The 18,277-nt window shown below is 44.7% G+C and overlaps 1 protein-coding gene across 2 annotated transcripts in view; it reads right to left on the bottom strand.

Annotated features, from left to right (window-relative positions):
• The window catches only part of SH3PXD2A (SH3 and PX domains 2A), a 231,348-nt gene extending 229,530 nt beyond the window's left edge, over positions 1 to 1,818 (bottom strand). The window contains exon 1 of one of the 2 annotated variants that reach the window (XM_029932517.1): positions 1,265 to 1,818. In XM_029932517.1, coding sequence (XP_029788377.1) covers positions 1,265 to 1,336 — 72 coding nt within the window. In that variant the 5' untranslated portion in view covers positions 1,337 to 1,818. The remainder of the gene's footprint in view (positions 1 to 1,264) is intronic. The other variant, XM_029932518.1, reaches the window with a different exon arrangement.
• Positions 1,819 to 18,277: the final 16,459 nt, after the last annotated feature.

Here is an 18,277-nt window from a genome sequence, read left to right on the forward strand (position 1 = left end):
CTCTGAGCCCAGCCCCATTTATTCGACTCTAAAAAGAACAAAAAAAAACAAAAACAAAAACAAAACAAAAAACCAAACAATCAGGAAAAAACAAAAAAATCCAAAGTTCAGAGCTATTGGTGATAAAGACAGAAAGAGTAGCCCGAGGCTGATGTTGGCACAAACCCTGGTGCTCTTCCCGAGACAGAAATAAAAGCCATTTCTCAGAGAGCAATGTGCAGTCTAGGGCAGCAACCTACAGCCTGTTTTAATTGTTGAAATTAATGCCTTTGAGCATTCTAAATACTCCTTTAAGTGCCTAATTTGCAAATAAGATGCAGCCCTTCTGCTCTGCAAGCCTGGCTGTCTCTTGTCTCTCTCAAGTACAGAAGCAAAGCGGTTCAGACAGGCGTCCTCAGCTGTCAAGGACACCATGTTTACTTCCGAAGGTGCGAAGGATGGCAAGACAGGACCGGCTGAGATGAAAGGGGGACGTGTCACACAGATCCGGGGCTCAGCTCGGCTCAATCAACCTTAGCCCCTGCTCATTAATTGTGGGGAAGGAAGGGGGAGGGGCAGCTGGCCGTTCCTTGGAGACCACAGCAAACATTTGCCTCCTCGTGTGTGGAGACGGAGCATCACTTAAGAGGAAATGAACCCGGTTAAGGGTCACGTCCAGAGAAGGGATAAAAGGAAAAGCCACAATTCTTCTCACACCGACGGACACAATGACTTTAAGAAGGAAATCAAAGCTCGGGACTGAGGGTGGAGGTGGGGCGGGGGGCGCGGCGGCTTCCCTCTGCCCCCAGGCCCAGGGAGTGAGACCAGAACAAACGTGGGAGGACAGCGCGAGGCTTCCTTCCCCAGGACGAGCCTCGGAAAGGCTCCCGGGCTGCGTGAGCGTGAACGACCCAAAAGCCCCCAGGGAGGGCCAGGGAGATGCTCTTTCCCAACGGAGCTTCTCAGCGAGGGCTTGACGAAAGCTCCCCCTACAATCCATCAAAGCTCAGGCGGACAGATGACTTCACCGTTGTAACAGACAAGGGCAGCCACTTGCCAATTCCAAAGCCAAAAAAAGAAAACGGGGGGCGGGGGGAGTAGAGAAAGGACAGAGAAGGCTTCCCTGGAGATCACAGCCCTGCGAAGAAAACTCCACAGCCGAAGGCTGCCCTGTGGGCACTTGGCTCTGTGACTTGCGGGTGGGGGCGAGGGGGCCCCCTTGGCGGTCCTGGGGGGGGGGGTCTCTAGCCAACCCCCCGCAGGAGTCGGTAGGAGCAGTACTCACGTAGTGCTTGGAGGGGTTCCTCCGCTTCTCCACATCCACCACCGTGGCGTCCTGCACGCAGTAGGCCAGCATCTTCCCCCCCCAACAAAGCGAGTGGCGCCCTCCAGCGGCGTCACCTTCTCATCCCGATCTGGCTCCCGCTTCTCCCGCTTCTCGTGTCCCGGAGCCACCCAACACTCCGGTCCCCGCGTCGCTGCCCGGGGTTCCTGGCGCCCACAGGTACGGCCCCGGTACGGGGACGGTCCGGGAGGGCACGCGGGCTCCGTGCGCCCCGGGCGGCTCCCCGTGGGCCTGCCGCGCGCTCCTTCCCTCCCGCGCCGCCGCTGCCGCTGCCGCAGCTCTCCGCCTCGCCCGCCCGCTCTCTCCGCCGTCCGCCGCCCGGTGGGTCCGGCGGGAACTGGCGGAGCGGAGGAGGGGCGGGGGTGTGTCCCGCCGGCGAGGGGACAGGGCGGGGGCCCCAGAGCCTGCTGTCAGCGCGCTGGGGAGGGGCTGGCGGCGCCCCTTCGCCGCGCTCGGGCTCCGGGAGGCTGTGGGCTCAGGAGGCGGAGGCAGGGCCGGGTCGGCAGGGAAGAGAAGGGAAGGGAGGGGAGAGAGGGGAAGAGCGCGGGGAGGGGCTCCGGGCCCGGGGGAGGGGCTCGGGGCGACTGGGAGGGGGCTGCAGCCCGGCCCGAGAGGCCAGGGAGCGCCGGCGCGCCCCCACAGAGCCTGAGCACAGCCAGCGGCCTGGCACGTCACTGGGCTACTTCGCCGGGCACGGAAACTCGAGGTGGCTTCGGAGGGAGGAGGGGCGGGGGAAGTGAACCCAGCGCGCCCCCATCCTAGCTTTCCGTCTTGGAGCGGATTTGTGCCTTTTTGTCCCCACCTTTACGTCCCCCTCCCACTCATATCCCCAGGTCCTTGTAATGAAAAGTAGTTTATTACCCCGCTGTTACTGCCCAGGCTCCCCGAGGAGGAGACGGGAATGGGGGAAATGCCGGCATTAAATCCTTGAAGCCAGAGCCTGTTTTGATACACCACCTGCCCCCCGCCCCTGAGGGTCACAAAGGGTGAATTCTCCCCAGAAATGTGATCGATCCACTGCCTGAGTACGTCCATGGATCTGGGCCCGCGTAACTAACCTGTGACATCATTTACCCGTGAGCTTACAAGACTCTGCATAATACCCCTGCCTTAAGCCTGGGGGTCCACTGGGACCCTCCACCGGCGGGCCAGGAGCAAGGGAGCACACAGTAGGGAAAATGCACTAGATTGGCCCCCCAACGCTACACCCCTGCTCATCCTTGGCCCCACGCTCTGGCTTTCTCACCACTTCTCTGACTTGCGAACTTGTCCTTCCCTCTCCCCCTATCTATTTCAATATTCTTTTTCATTCTAGTTTCAAATATTTAAAGAAGTGGTGTTTTCACAATTAATTCTATTGTTGCACAAACACAATAAAGCTTTGTGAGCATAGACCATTGTGAAATGTCTGAAATGAGGGCAAAGAGTTCTATGGCCTTATTGTATTAACAGTGTCTTCCCTGCACTGTCAGAACCCATGTGCCAATCTAAGATTATTCACATATTTGCTTCATACAGAGCACCTCACATTCCTCCATCCTTCTTGGTGAAAAATGCTAGAACACCAAGGGATACCACTATCTAAATACTTAACCTTGAGCAAATCACTTAATGCTGCAGGTAATTAGGATCACCTTAATGCTCTCATTTGTTAAATGTGGGTGCTGAACTAAATGGTCTTTTAGGATTCCTTCTTGCATAGACTCCAAACTCTAAGCAGTAGTTACTCCTGTGAACTGTTTTTGAGTTCTTTACTTTTAATAAAACATAAAAATGGCTGTAAGCTGTCTTATACTCCTGTGCACTCCTGAGATAGCCAAGCACAGTGCCTTGTACATAGTAGTAGTCACAACGAGAATCTGTGGAGTGAATGATCAGGGGAAGAAGAAAAGAGGGAGTGAGTAGAAGTAGCAGGGGTAACCTAAAGCCTGAACCAGCTGGAGACAGGCAGAAGACCAGAGGACAGTGTCCACCACTGTCCTTCAGTGCCCACTGAAGGAAGGGGGTGAGGCATAGGAGGAAATTGAGAGGATGGATATGGATATCCAGACTGTGAGTAGTCTTGACACTAAGCAGAGGGCTTCTCTATCAGAGATGCCTAAAGCCTTGTAGATGCTAGAGCAGGCGTCCTGGGAGAAGGTGGTCTGGCAGTGATGCTCAGTGATACAAAAAAGAGGAGGCAAGGTATCACTGCTCTGAGCCTGACTTGTTCCCTATGGGGATGGGAGGTACACCTGGGACAGGCCCTCTGCCCTGAGCTTACCTCAAGGGAAAGACTGGGATCTGGGAACCTGGGAGGGCCTCTGATGATGAATTAAGACAGCCTGCGGGCTCACCGTAAAAGGATTCATAAAGACACCTAGCCACTCTTCCTCTGTGGACCTCAAGGCATTCTGGAAGTGCTAATTAAGCCTGAGAAGCCCCTGGTGAGGAGAGCTGGTGTTCAGCTGTCGGAGGGGAAGAAGAGAAGGGCTGTTGGCTGACCCTAGGTCCTCTTTTGAATCAGAGCAGTCGACTCACCAAAGAGGCACTAATGGCTTCCCACTCACCTTCTTTTTTTCTGGACTAAGATCCACCCTGAATAAGACTCCAAGCACAAGGGATTGTAGGACAGAGGGAAGGTTCCATGCTTCTCTACTGTCCAGGTGACTCTGTGTTTGCCTACAAGGCATTGGCCTTTTGCGATCCTAAGAAACCCCAGACAACCTGAGGTCTTAAATTCAAGGTCTTGGCACACAACCTGAGTACTCCCAACTTCCCCTTGTGCTTCTGAAATTCCTCAATTAAAGGGAGCAACCAAATGGCAGCACCTACTCAACCCCATGGTGCGGAGATCTCTGGTAATTACTAGTTGGGCAGAAGTAATTTACACCTGCGGCGGGGTGGGGGGGAGAATCTCTTTTCCCTCCTGGGGCTGTATGTTCAAGAGGCTCTGAGTATAAAATGGTACAACACTCTCTTCTTGCCAGGGTAATTTCAAACTCACACAGATCTCTTTCCCAACAATGAAAGAGCCCAAAAATGCCCTAGGCATTTCTTTCTGTTCGGCACACTTTTACTAAGTGCCTGGAACTCCCCAGAAATGACTGAGACTGGACAAAGGTGCCTTGGAGAAGGGACTGTGTCTCACCTGTTCAATACCTCAGTATGCTTGGCACATAGTAGGTACGTTGGCTGGTCTGTGTTGACAACATTTGCTTGAGGAGCTAGTAGTGCTGGAGAAGATTAGGTAAACACCTATTTTGCAACTTGCATCTATGAGCCGGGGATGATGCCAATCCAAGGACATTGTGTGAGTTCATATGATACCATAAAATCGTAAAAATACCAAATGAAAGTTTACAATAAATAAGGGAGAGAGGACCAAAAATAAAGATGTAAACTGACTGATACCTGAAAATCTGATTTTTCCAAAAACAGATCATCATAAGAATTTGAGAACAAAGAATCTTCCAGTTGGGAGGAATCCAAGAAGCTCTTTATTCCTCTTCTTTTACAGAAAAGCATGCTAAGGCAGAGAAAAACTACACAAGTTGCTCCTTGCCACAAAGCTAGGTAGTCCCAGGACCGCAATCTTTCTCCTCCGCCATGCTTAGGAGCCTGTACACAGGCAAGAACAGTTCATTGAAAGAACACATTCAGTGCTCTAACAAATACATGCAGATCCAGAATGTTCCTCTCCCTTAAATCCTGAGTCCCTTATTTTAATGCTCCATTCACACAAGCATCACACTGGCTGCCTGAATATCCCATTGAGGCAGGATGCCACTCAAGGGCAGGGAGTGTGTGTGTGTGTCTCCCTGGAAATCGCATCACAGAGCCCACCCTTCTTCCTCTCCTGGGTAGTCTTCATGACCATCACAAAGGAGACAAACACAGGAAAGCACTGAATACAGTTAAATGCTAAACAGAGGCACAGTACCACTCTCTTTCCTTTTCAGAAAGTTTATGGCAATTGCTAACCACCCGTTTGGCTACAAATCATACATTGCCCTATGACAGCTCCAGTGCTACAGTACTGAATGCGGCTCAACATCTTTTATTGCTCTTTAACTTAGCTGTGCGTAGGCGGGACCTCCCAAACCAGTAAGAAGCTTGTTAGGGTCTAGAGGACTGTGAACACAGACTCTGCCCCACCGTTTCCATCCCTGCCCCCACCATTGCACCCTGGCCAGCTGCCGTACACAGCCCATCCACCACAAGGCTATACACATTTCAGGCACTCAAAAAACAGTTGTCTTTTTACATTTCTGAGCCCTTAACAGGTAACTGTAGGCGCTGATGATAAAAGTGATGTCTAAAAAGAGCTGAACAGAGTTCGGGAGCAGGACTTACACAACCTGGTTTCTAGTCCTGCTCAACCACCACCCATCCAGCCTGTGACACTGACATCACTTCCCACCTCTGCATCTCTAATGATCTTTCTGGTCCCTTCCAAGCCATAGGATGGTGGAAAACTCATAGCAAAGTGAGGAATAAGTGGACTCATTGAGTGAAATTCGGGGCCCCCTCCTGGTCAAAGTGGTTTTAGCACCTTTAACTCCAGCAGCTGGTCCTAAGGTATCCCTTTCAGTCCTCAGCTGACCTCTTACCAGGCATGAATGACCTGCCAATATATAGTCTATACACATCCAGGGCATTCATGCTTCTCTATTTATTTTCTTCCTTTCTTTTTCTTTCTCGCTCTCTCTTTCATATCAGACCTAATTATGTTATGTTTGGGGAGTATCTTAAAGCTGGTCTCTCCTGAATTTGGAGTCAACAGTGAGGCCAACTTCTATATTCTCCAGAGAAAGGTAAATTGCTGGCCAGACTTCTCCCTTTGGTTGCTGTGGAATTGGACTGGATGAGGTGCCAGAATTGCCCTATCTATTCAGTCCCACTGTTCAATAATAACAGGCCAAACCATCAAGTAGGGGAAGCCACCTCTCTCTGTCTCCCAACAGTAAGTATATCAGTGAAATCTCTACAGGCTTCCTTACATGTTGTCATTGAGAGCTTCAGCCTCCTGTCTTAGCTTTGACTCTGGTGAGTTCTGGTTCTTATGCAGCAGAATGTTTTGACAGAACCACTTTCAAATTCCAACCTTAGCAAATGATCATGTCCATGGAATACCAGAGGGAAATCTGATAACTTGCATGGCCAAAGAGGACAAGGACATGATTTGATTCACAGAGAGAAACAAGTATTATTCTATAACCTCAGATATCTGGTCTGCAAACCAGTGCATTTTGCTTTAAGGCCCTCAGTTTGAGAGTCTGAATGGTTTTATACATCTGTCTCAACTAGTGAGCATGCCTTCACGTGTATTCCTGCCTGGCTGGGGGTACCAGCATCATCTTGTATAAAAGATCAGTCTGCATAGTTTCATTTAACCATAAGCCACCAAAGATTTTCTTTTTCAAAATCCCCTGAAGTTTCCAGAAGCTGGCAAACCCTAAGTTGGCCACTCATTGACCAAAAAAAGTCCCTTGGAAAATTCAAAGGCAGTTTCTTTAAATAGCCTGAAGCCACAAATATCAAAAAAATAGGAGTCTGGTTTTGGTTTGACCCTCAGTCTTTCTTCAGTTTTGTATTCAGAAATGTCATAAAATACTGTTCTTCGTCCTTTATTAACTCCTATGTCTATTTCAGGTGAAAGATTCAAGACTCTGGTCTGGCTCCAGCTTATGTCCTGCCTTCTCTGTCCGAAGCTGAAGATACCTCCATTATTGATTCATTGCTTACTCAATAGGCTAGGGCAGGCAGAGGAAGCTTTATTTAGTAGGCTGGATTTTCCCACCTAGGTGAATCTGGCTGGGATTTGAACTGTCAACAAGGTGTTGCTCTAGGCAGATTACTATGATCACTTTGATTAATCTTACTGCCTAATATGTGAATAGTGCATATCTTAGTTAAGACTGGTTTACAAGTACTAGAAGTTGAACTAGTTCAGCTAAAAAAGAAAGGGGGGCTTTATTTCCAATATACAGTAGTTTCTCCTTATCCACAAACATCAGGGCTCCTCAGAACCGGGAAGTAGCAAATCTTTGAGAACATGCTAATTTTCTCCATCTCTTATCTCTGCTTAGTACTGTGTGTTCTATTTTCTTCTTCTCTCTCTGCAGATCGTGTTCTTCTGCTTCTCTACCTACATAGCAAGAGTTCCCCCCCCCCCCCCACGGTGCCCAAGTGTGTACCAGTCCCCCTCAATTCCAGACTCACCTGAGACTCAGTGGCTACCTCTGGAGTCCAGATCCCAGTTCCCAGGAAAAACAATCTCATTGGTCAAGCTTGAGTCATGTGTCCACCCTGGCCCAATCAATTATCATGGGGTGGAGTCATCTATTACAAACATGACTAGAGCTAACCCACTGTCTAAAAAAAAGGCTGGGGGCGCCTGGGTGGCTCAGTCGGTTAAGCCTCCGGCTTCGGCTCAGGTCAGATCTCACGTTCGTGTCTCACGTACGTGTCTCACGTACGTGTCTCACGTTCGTGGGTTCGAGCCCCGCATCAGGCTTTGTGCTGACAGCTAGCTCAGAGCCTGGAACCTGCTTCCGGTTCTATGTCTCCCTCTCTCTCTGACCCTCCCCCCTCATACTCTGTCTCTCTCTGTATCAAAAATAAGTAAAACATTAAAAAAAAATTTTTTTTTTAAAAAGAAGGCTAATGTGAGTGGCCCATACACCCCAGAATATGCCTACTAAGTTATTGTTTACTTTTCAAAGGACTTCATTTGTTTATTTATTTACTCAATGAATATTGAAGTTGCCAACATGTTCACCCACTCTGCTAGGAACTGGGGCTGTATACACATGGGGCAAACCAGACCAAAGTCCTTGTCCCCAGAAAATCTTGTCACCTTTAGGGAAGATATACAGTTTTAAAAATCATACAGGGGCTCCTGGGTGACTTAGTCAGTTAAGTGGCTGACTTTTGATCTCAGCTCAGGTCATGATCTCATGGTTTGTGAGACTGAGGCCACATTGGGCTCTTTGCTGACAGTGGGGAGTCTACTTGGGATTGTCTCCCTCCTTCTCTCTGCCCCTCCCTGCTTGCTCTCTCCCAAAATGAATAAGCATTTTTTTAAAGCATACAAATAAATGTAAAATTATAATTCTGACAAATGTTATCAAGGTGAAGCAAACATACACTAAAGTAAGAATGGTGGTAGTCTCTGTGGATGGAAATTTAAAGTCTTAAATTTTCAAAATGGGCTTGAGCTCACAAACTGTGAGATGATGACCTCGGTCAAAGTCAGATACCTAATCAAGAGAGCCATCCAGGTGCCCCTCAGATCTGGGTTTTTTTTTAATGTTTGTTTGTTCAGCATTTATTTAATGAGGGCAGAGAGAAATAAATTTTCTATTAAATGCACACTTGTTTCTCCACATTCAAAATAAGGCATTTATTGCAAGGATATTGAAAGCAATGTTTTCTTTCTCTTTTTTTTTAATTATTTTTTTAAATGTTTATTTATTTTTGAGAGACAGAGCACGAGAGGGGGAGGGGCAGACACAGACTCCAAAGCAGGCTGCAGGCTCTGGGCTGTCAGCATAGAGCCCAACCCATGGGGCTCAAACTCTCAAACTGTGAGATCATGACCTAAGCCGAAGTTGGACGCTTGACCAATTGAGCCAACAGGTGCCCCCAAAACAATGTTTTCTGAACCATCTTTTATTTCATGGTTTTCCATACTTGGATATTGTCACTCACACACTTCCTATGAGTAAAAGTAACTTACATAGATATAGCTTCAAACTCTTAAAAGATATTTTAAGATTTTTTTCTTTAACTTTCACGGAGGTCAGATGTTTGCTACTTTTTGAAGTTCTCTTTTATAATTTTGGGGGAGGGGAGAGGAGAAGGAAGTTTTCTGAATAGGTAACTTCTTGGGCGGCATATTAAAAGTTTGAACTTACTTAAAATCAATCATTCCTTCCAAGGAAATAGCTATAGGCCATGGATTACTGCACACTGACCTTGCAGCTGGGGGTGGCCACTGCTGACCTGCAAAGCTGTCTGCTGGCTGGGGTCAGCGCTGGTCCAGGCCAGACTACAAGTGCAAAGCATCCTGCACAGGCACGCTGCAAGAATACTCCACAGAGATGGGAGGTGCTGGTGAGGAGGGGTTTGTAATTTCCCCTTGAGGATGCTGTTTAATGTGACAGGAACTGGACCTTTTGTGCCACGAGATCCTTGGAAAATCCCACCCTTTCAGGCCAAAACTTAGCTATTGGTCTACACTGCTTACCACATGATGGATTGCCACTGCTCAGATTTTCAGAAACAAAATAGAAAACTCTCACCATTGGATAGCCAGGAAACCATGTAGATGATGTCTGATCATTAATTCATGATACTATTAAAACATAAGAATGCCAGCTCGATGAGTACAGGATGTTGGTCTGTTTTCTTATCCATGTCACACCCCCATATCGCTGAGAACAATGTCTGACACATGACAAGTTTTCATTAACTAGATGATACTGAATATCTTTTTACTTTTTTGGGCCATATGATCTCTGCTACAACTATTCAACTCTGAATAGCATGCCCTGGAATTTCACTCCTAGTATAGACCCAAGAGAAATTAGTGAATATGTCCAACCAAAAAAATGTACAAAATTATTTATAGCAGCATTATTCACAATTACTCAAAACTGGAAGCCACCCCTGATGCCCACCAACGCTGAGTGGGCCAATAAATGGTGTTACATTCATACAATAGAATATTATACACCAGAGATAAGGAACAAACAACTGTTATAAACAACAAACTGGATGATTGCAGACACAGTGTTGAGGAAAAAAGACTCAAAGGCACCTACTGTATGATTCATTTATATAAAGTTCAAAACAGTGAAGAGTAATTTATGGTGGTAAAGATCATACAAGTGGTTGTCTCTAAGAAGTATAAACTGGGAGGGGGGCACAGAGAACACAGGTGCTCCATCTCGATCTGGGTAGAAGGGTTAAGCCACTCACTAGAGTTAAGCATGGCAGTGTTATGTAATACCTTGCTATGGACTGAGTGTTTGTGTAACCTTGCTCCCCACGCCAAAAAAAGAGTTCTTATGTTGAAACCCTAATCCTCAATATGATGGTATTTGGAGATGGGGACTTTGGGGAAGGTGGAACCCTCATAATGGGATTAGTACCCTTATAGAAACACAAGATGGCTTGCTTCTTCTCTCTCTCTTTCTTTCCTCCCCTGCCCCACTCCCCACCTGTGTGAAGAAACCAAGAGGAAGGTCCTCAGTAGAACCCACCCATGCTTTCACTGGGATCTCAGACTTACCAGACTCCGGAGCTATGAAAAATAAATATCTATTGTTTAATCCATGTGGTCTACGAAATTCTTGTCATAGTAGCCAGAACTCAGACAGACCTCAATTGTCGTTAACAATTTTTTTAAGTAGGCTCCATGCACAGGGCTTGAAATCATGACCCTGCGATTAAGAGCTGAGCTGAGATCAAGAGTCAGGTGCTTAACCAACTGGGCCACCCAGGCACCCTAGACCTCAATTTTTAAAAAAATGAAATAAAATTAAATAAGTCAGCCTTGATATATCTCCATAAGATTCTGGTGAGTAAAAACAATGCATGTTGTAGAAGGATATATATAGTATACCATTTATGTAAATGTTAAAAATAAAACACCATACTATACATAATATACATTTAGAGATATATATATCTGTGGTTAAAATATTCAAATGGACAGAAGGAACACATACCAACTTCAGGATAGTGGTTACCTCTGGAGAGAGAGGGGAACCAGAAGATTCTGTAATTCTAGTAATACATGTCTTTTAAAAAAGAATTGAATGTGGTGAAATGCTAATATTTGCTAAACTTGGGTGATGAGAACTTATTTTTCATATTGCTCTCTGTACTGTGAAGTGTGCTTGAAATATTGATAATTTTTAAATTATTAAAGATGAAAATATAAAAATCAATCCATAGGGACAACGAATGTGCTTTGACAGGCGTAAAATTCAGACGTTGGTGGTTAGGGATGTTGATTCCAGATTTCTATTAGCTTCAGGACCTGTTTCTGGATTTTGTTATTGTTGCGCAGCATCAGGTGGCCTCCATTCACACAGAGACAGTCCTCGAAAATAGTAACAGTCTTTAAGCAATTTGTCTGGCAGTCTTCTGACAGTTCAATGAAACTGTTCCAGAAGCTTGCAAGAAGAGTAACCAGAATTTTCTGTTTCAGTTACATGACTAATAATAACTAACAACTGCTCACATTCTTTAATTGATTCCATTTCAAGGGGTTCCATAGGGCCCCTGGGTGGCTCAGTCGGTTGGGTGTCCGACTTCAGCTCGGGTCATGATTTCACATTGTGCTCTGTGCTCACAGCTCCAGAGCCTGGAGCCTGCTTCTGATTCTGTCTCCCACGCTCTCTGCCCCTCCCCCACTCACACTGTCTCTCTCCCTCTCAAAAATGAATAAATATTTAAAAAATAAAATAAATCAAGTGGTCAATGAAGGCTTCCTCTGCTAGATTTTATCTTCAATGCTCAGCAAAAACATACTTTTTCAATATACTTTGTAACTCTATAAATTGTTCAATGGTGCTTTAAAAAATTTGACCTCTTAGAATCTTAATATGTCATATATCTTGCAAAATTTCAAATAAGAAGTATTACTTTTTAATATAGAACTGTGACTTAAGTTTTAATGTCATTACTAACACTTTAACTTGTTGTTGTTGTTGTTAATACTTTGCCTTAAGATAAAGCACTCAATACTTCAAATTCTCAATATAGGGTGCCTGGGTGGCTTAGTTGGTTAAAGATCCAACTCTTGATTTTGACCCAGATCATGATCTTATTGTTCCTGAGATTGAGCCCTGCATCAGTCTCTGTGTTGACAATGTGGAACCTGCTTGGGATTTTCTCTCTCCCCTCCCCAGCTTGTGCTCTCTCTCTCAAAATAAATAAATGCTTATTTATTTATTTATTTATTTTACATGTATTTATTTTTGACAGAGTGAGACAGAGCATGAGTGAGGGAGGGACAAAGAGAAAAGGAGACACAGAATCTGAAGCAGGCTCCAGGGTCTGAGCTGTCTGCACAGAGCCTGATGCAGGGCTTGAACCCATGAACCATGAAATCATGACCTGAGCTGAAGTTGGACACAACCAACTGAACCATCCTAGCACCCCAATAAATAAACATTTAAATAAATAAATTCTCAAGACAAAATGTAATTTCAATATTGCAATGCAGCTTTAGCCTGCTCAGGTTTGTAGAAGTACCAGCTAAAGCATTAAATTTAAATTTAATTCATTTAAATAAAAGAAGCATTTACGTAATAATAGTTTTTCTTTAACTGGATGGAGAGTAGTTTATTTCCTCCCTTAAAATGGTCACATCAGCATCGTGCTCTGTCCTGAAAAGGAAAAAGTTAATGCTAGATCTCACTGCCCATATAGTTCCAATAATCCAAAAAAGTCTAATGAGGTTTCAGAGTGAGGACTGCACCTCAGCATCATTGACATGATAGATACAATGCATGTTAAGATGCTGTCTTCTTGATAATGGCTAATGCTTGATGGGTGTATCATATTGTAACCAAACTGGATCTGCTCCTTGATGAGTCACAACTAAAAACTACACCAGGTGGAGTTGTCACACAAAGGAAACTTTATTTGCAGCAAATGAGATCACAGGGAGTAACTTCCAAAGTTGTGACTCCCAGAGCAAGAGTGAACGGCTTCCTTTAATTTAGGGTGAGGATAAATATTTAGAAAGGGAAACTTTGTCATCGTATATAGAGGTGGGCCTAAAGTTGCTCATGTGCTTAAGGAAACCTGCTTGTACATACACTGTATGTTGTGTAAATTAGTTTTATGCTCCTTTTGGGGGGGGGCAGAGATTTTAGTATAACAATGAGGTAAAGGCAACTGTTGGTCTCTCTGACTCCATGGGTCACCACCCCATGGTCCATCTGTGCAGGTGAGTTGGGGTTTAAGTTCAGATTGGTCTGAGCGTGCCGGAGCTCTTCACCCAGGCAGTTGTTATTGCGTGGGGGGTAGTTTTGGTTTCCATCTTGGGATGCTATGCCTGTGGGTGTTTTGTCTGAGTTAAGAGTAAAGCTGTAAAGAGGAGCTTAAGGGAAAATGTGGGACAAAGGTTGATGGGTACAAGCAAGTGAGCAGCAAGTGTCAGGTCTTGGGGATCTAGCTGGTGACAATGTGACACCGAACCCTGACACAGAAGCAACTTGACGAAAGCCACTACTTCCTCAGTCCCCCTACCCCAGTCATTATTTTCTTACCATTTTCTTACTTCTATATTTTTGCCAGTATTTCATGGGTGTGTGTGTGTGTGTGTGTGTGTGTGTGTGTGTGTGTGTGTGTGTGAACATTCCTCATAATAGCTATTCTGACTGCATATATTGTCAGAGAAGCATGGTACAGAAAGGTGGGTCTGGGTTTGGATTCTTGCTCTGCCATTACTCTTTGTGCAACCTTTTAACCTTTTTAAGCTTTGTGTGAGTCATTCAAACCTCTCTAAGCTTCAGTTTCTTGACTATAAAATGGAGATAATAATAAAACTTATTCAGGAGGTCACTGTCAGGTGAACGTGAAACAATTCATGGAACATGGTAGATCTCCAGCAAGTGTTAGTTTAGCCACTGCCACCACAGTCATCATCATTATTATTTACTATAAAATGAGCACGTTTGTTCTCTGGTCCTGCTGGTTTGTAGAGACCCTACATAACCTTAATCTTCAAACAGTAAGCAGCTTGGATTCATTCATTCATTCAATAATATTGAGGACTTACTCTGTGAATAAGCTAGACCAGAGCTCTGCCCTTAAGGAACTTGCATTTTTAGTGTGCTTTGTGCATTTGTAAATTTCTCTCTGGGCAGAATGATCAGGCAGTGGTGTCTGTTGCCCTTTTGCAGAGGCCTGCTCTTTGCTCCATTACTGATGCGTCTTACTAATAATGGCTTGAGGTTTTCGAAGCTTTTCCTTAATAGTATGCTTTTCTCCTTCGTGTGCGATGTGTTATTTATGGGCGGCACTCGAAGTACATTTTCATCACCAGACTTCTTTGCATATGTTTTTACACAAATATTAAGCTGTTCATTTTCCGTGGAATCAAATGGAAAGCCTTGTTTTCATGCTCCACTGTGTTTCGTCTCAAAATGGCATTGCAGCTTGGCAGGGTCTATAAAACTAATTTGCAAAATTTACTACACAAAACATATTTAGGACTCGGGTAATTTTTATTGCCATAAAAGGTGGCTTCCCAAAACAACTAAATACCCTCCTCCTCTCTTTTTAAAAAAAAACTTTTTTGAGGGCGCCTGGGTGGCTCAGTCGGTTGAGTGTCCCACTTTGACTCAGGTCATGATCTCACCGTTAGTGGGTTCGAACCCCGCGTCGGGCTCTGTGCTGACAGCTAGCTCAGAGCCCGGAGCCTGCTTCTGATTCTGTGTCTCCCTCTCTCTCTGCCCCTCCCCTGCTCGCTCTGTCTCTGTCTCTCAAAAATAAATAAAAAACATTTAAAAATTTTTAAAAAACCAAAAAAATACCTTTTTAAAATGTATTTTTGAGTGATAGAAGAGACAAAGCGTGAGTTGGGGAAGGGCAGCGAGAGAGAGAGGGAGACACAATCTGAAACAGGCTCCAAGCTCTGAGCTGTCAGTACAGAGCCTGATTCAGGGCTTGAACTACGGAACAGCGAGATCATGATCTAGGCAGAAGTTGGACACTTAACCGACTGAGCCACACAGGTGCCCCTCATCCTCCTCTCCTGCCTTGGAGTGGCTTTGCATGAGCGTTTTTAGTATATTGCTTTGGTCAATCAGTGAGGCTGATACTTTGAAGAATTAGTCTAAGATGGGATATTTGATATTTTGATCCTGATCAAACTCATCCCACTCAGATTTTCTTTTTAAATATTTTGTTTTTTTACCAGTGAAATCCGTTTTTAGGTTTAAGGGTAATTTAAAAAAATATTTTTTTAATGTTTATCTTTGAGAGAGAGAGAGACAGAGCACAAGTGGGGGAGGGGCAGAGAGAGAGGGAGGCACAGAATTCAAAGCAGGACCCAGGCTCTGAGCTGTCAGCACAGAGCCCAATGCAGGGGCTCAAACTCACGATCATGACCTGAGCCAAAGTCTGCGGCTTAACTGACTGAGCCACCCAGGCGTTAAGGGTAATTTTTAAAGCCTACTTGAAGACAATATTACATGAATATACATTAGCTATTCGGACACTTATGTATAATAACTATAGTAGGACAGTGCCTTGATGGGAAATATTACATAGAAACTGGTATTGCAGGACTGATTGGTGAGCTATAATGAAGGCAGTAGCCCTGTGGTCACCAATGTGCTCCTATTTGGAATTATAGAACATTTGGATGTGGACGTTGTTGTCTGAGTTTTAAACATAGTTAAAACATAGTTTTGAAATTTTAATTTTTACAGAGTAATGCGTAGCTGAATTCTGTTTAGGTAGAGACTTATAGATGTGTATCAGGCACAGGCAGTGCATTGCCCATTTCCCCCTCAGCCCATTCCAGAGATCTGCAGCTTCAGTGGACTATCCTTACACAATGGCAGCTTCTCCCCTCAAGTATCTGCATTTCTCTATTTGAGAACTTTCTCTGGTTGTGCTCTCCAGAAGTGAATGCCCCTGTGAGTAACAGTACCAGCGAGGAGCTAGAGGTGGTGAATAAATCCCCCACCTCATTCCTTGGGCAATTCTGAGGTGTGCCCACTCAGTCTTGAGGGGCAGAGTGGGATTGATCATCATTAGCCAAAAGGGCTAACCCATTCATTAACACACCTTCACTGAGTTTCTCCCTTTCCATCTCACTTTTCCACACCCCCACCATGCTTCTCTGGCACGTCCCTCCAAAATTACCTGCACCCAAATCATTGACATGGGACTGCTTTGAGGGGAGCCCACAGCTAGACACTCTGAGGTGCATTTTAAGTGATGTAGAGGGATTCACACCTGGTAAGGGTGTGGTGGACACAAAATGAAGGCGCTGTTCAGCTCACAGTAGTTGTCCCACTTACCAGACCTATGCTACCTCTTTCCTTCTGAAGAACTATTCTCCTCCCAAAAAGATCTACCTCCCTGACTACAGTGATGAGTTGAAATTGAGGATCTGATCCAAGCCATGAAGAACACCCAGCACCATTGCAACTGTTATTGTCCGTGGAGAGAAAGTAACCCACAGTGGAAGAACCAGAAAACTTCCTGGGATTTTTCTAACTGATGCTATGGGAAGAGCATAGCTCCTATCAGAGCTATGAAGTTATGAGCCCAGAGCTGACCTCTAGTCAGAGCTCTCTCACCACACAGAGAAGCCTGCTCACAATGCAAGAGTACACAGCGAATTCTCAGAGACAGGCACTAGGGGGGCTTCAGGATTATTTTCATGCCACTTGAGTCCCTAGGACAGTTGATCCTAAACCAGCTCCACCGCATCCCCCCTCACATTTTGGTTATGTGGACTTCTCTACACATCACTATTTTGATTAATTAAAGACTTATGATTTACAAACAAAGAACACTACTATAGATGTTTACCTCTGGGGCAGAAAGTTGGATTGGGAGACAGAATGTAGACCAGAGGACCACTTTTTAGATACTGTGTTCTTCTGTTCTACAGTTTTCATGTGATTCTTTTTTTGTTTCCATGTCTCCGCTGAATTTCTCATGTCTTAACCCAGTATAAGCGTCTTCTACTGTAGACTCTTTGACATATTTACCAAAGTTATTTTAAATTCCTTGTATGCTAAGTCTAGCATCTGGGTTGTTTTAGCCTCTTTCTGTTGACCAGTTTATGTTTTGATTATAGGTTAGTCACATTTTTTTCATGTATCTAGTAATTTTTGTATAGTGAACATTGTGAATATTTTCTAGAGACTGGACTGTGTTATCATCCTCTGATGAACATTTTCTTGCAGTAGTCAGGGAAATTACCGGTTGGATTAGGACTCTTCAAATTTGCTGTTAGTTAGGTTTTGTTAGGGTGGGTCTATTTTAGTTTTAACCTTAGTGCTAGGGTGAATGCCTTAGTCAGAGAGATGGTCTTTAGTCAAAGTGTGGCCCTTCCAAGGTTTCAGAGGAAAGCTTGAGCTGTTTACCAAACTGCTATAGCTTGGTAAGACTTTCAGTTTCAAATTCTGTCGTCCCTGTGATGGACAACTGCGGAAATCTCTGCTCAGTCTCTTTCAGCCATGAGCTGTTGTTTTTCCTTTGGAATCTTTGGAGTCTCACCTTGACATGTACAGTTCAAGGGTCAGCCGGAAGTGAGAATAATTTTTACACATATTTGGGGGCTTCTTACTCTGTCGACTCTCTCCTTTCCAGAATTTTCTCAATTTTCAGCCACTTTTGTTGCAAACTCCTTCTCAGAATCATTAGTCCCTCAGTGACCCCTACCCTGTGCCAGCTGACTGTGGTTCTCTAAGTGTGGTCCTCAGACCAGTAGTATTAGCATACCATGGGATCTGGTTAGAAATAGAAAATTTAGGGCTCCACCCCAGGCCTAGTGAATCAGAAATTCTGGGGCTGCAGCCCAGCAAACTATATTCTAACAAGCTCTCCAGAGATACCAATAAACACTAAAGTTTTAGAATGATTGCCTTGGGGGAAAAGCTATATATATTTGGATCTGACCCAGAGTGTTTCCTTTCCTTTCCTGTCTGGATGCTCTCTAGTGCCATTAAATAGGTTGGTGGGCTTTTTTTTTTTTTTTTTTTTGGAAGGGGCGAAGTGTCCAGAATTCATAATCATTATTTGTAGAAGAGATTAGCCTTAAACAACCTACTCTGCCAGTTGGGAATTTGGACATTCATTTTCCAGTATATATTGGATACTATATACTGCTTTTATTTTTCCTCCTAAGAACATATATTCTTTGTCATTTGAAAGATAACTCTAAAATACATAAAACATTCTTTTAATGTTTACTTATTT

This window comes from Suricata suricatta, chromosome 2, assembly GCF_006229205.1.
Source record: "Suricata suricatta isolate VVHF042 chromosome 2, meerkat_22Aug2017_6uvM2_HiC, whole genome shotgun sequence".
Taxonomy (NCBI): domain Eukaryota; kingdom Metazoa; phylum Chordata; class Mammalia; order Carnivora; family Herpestidae; genus Suricata; species Suricata suricatta.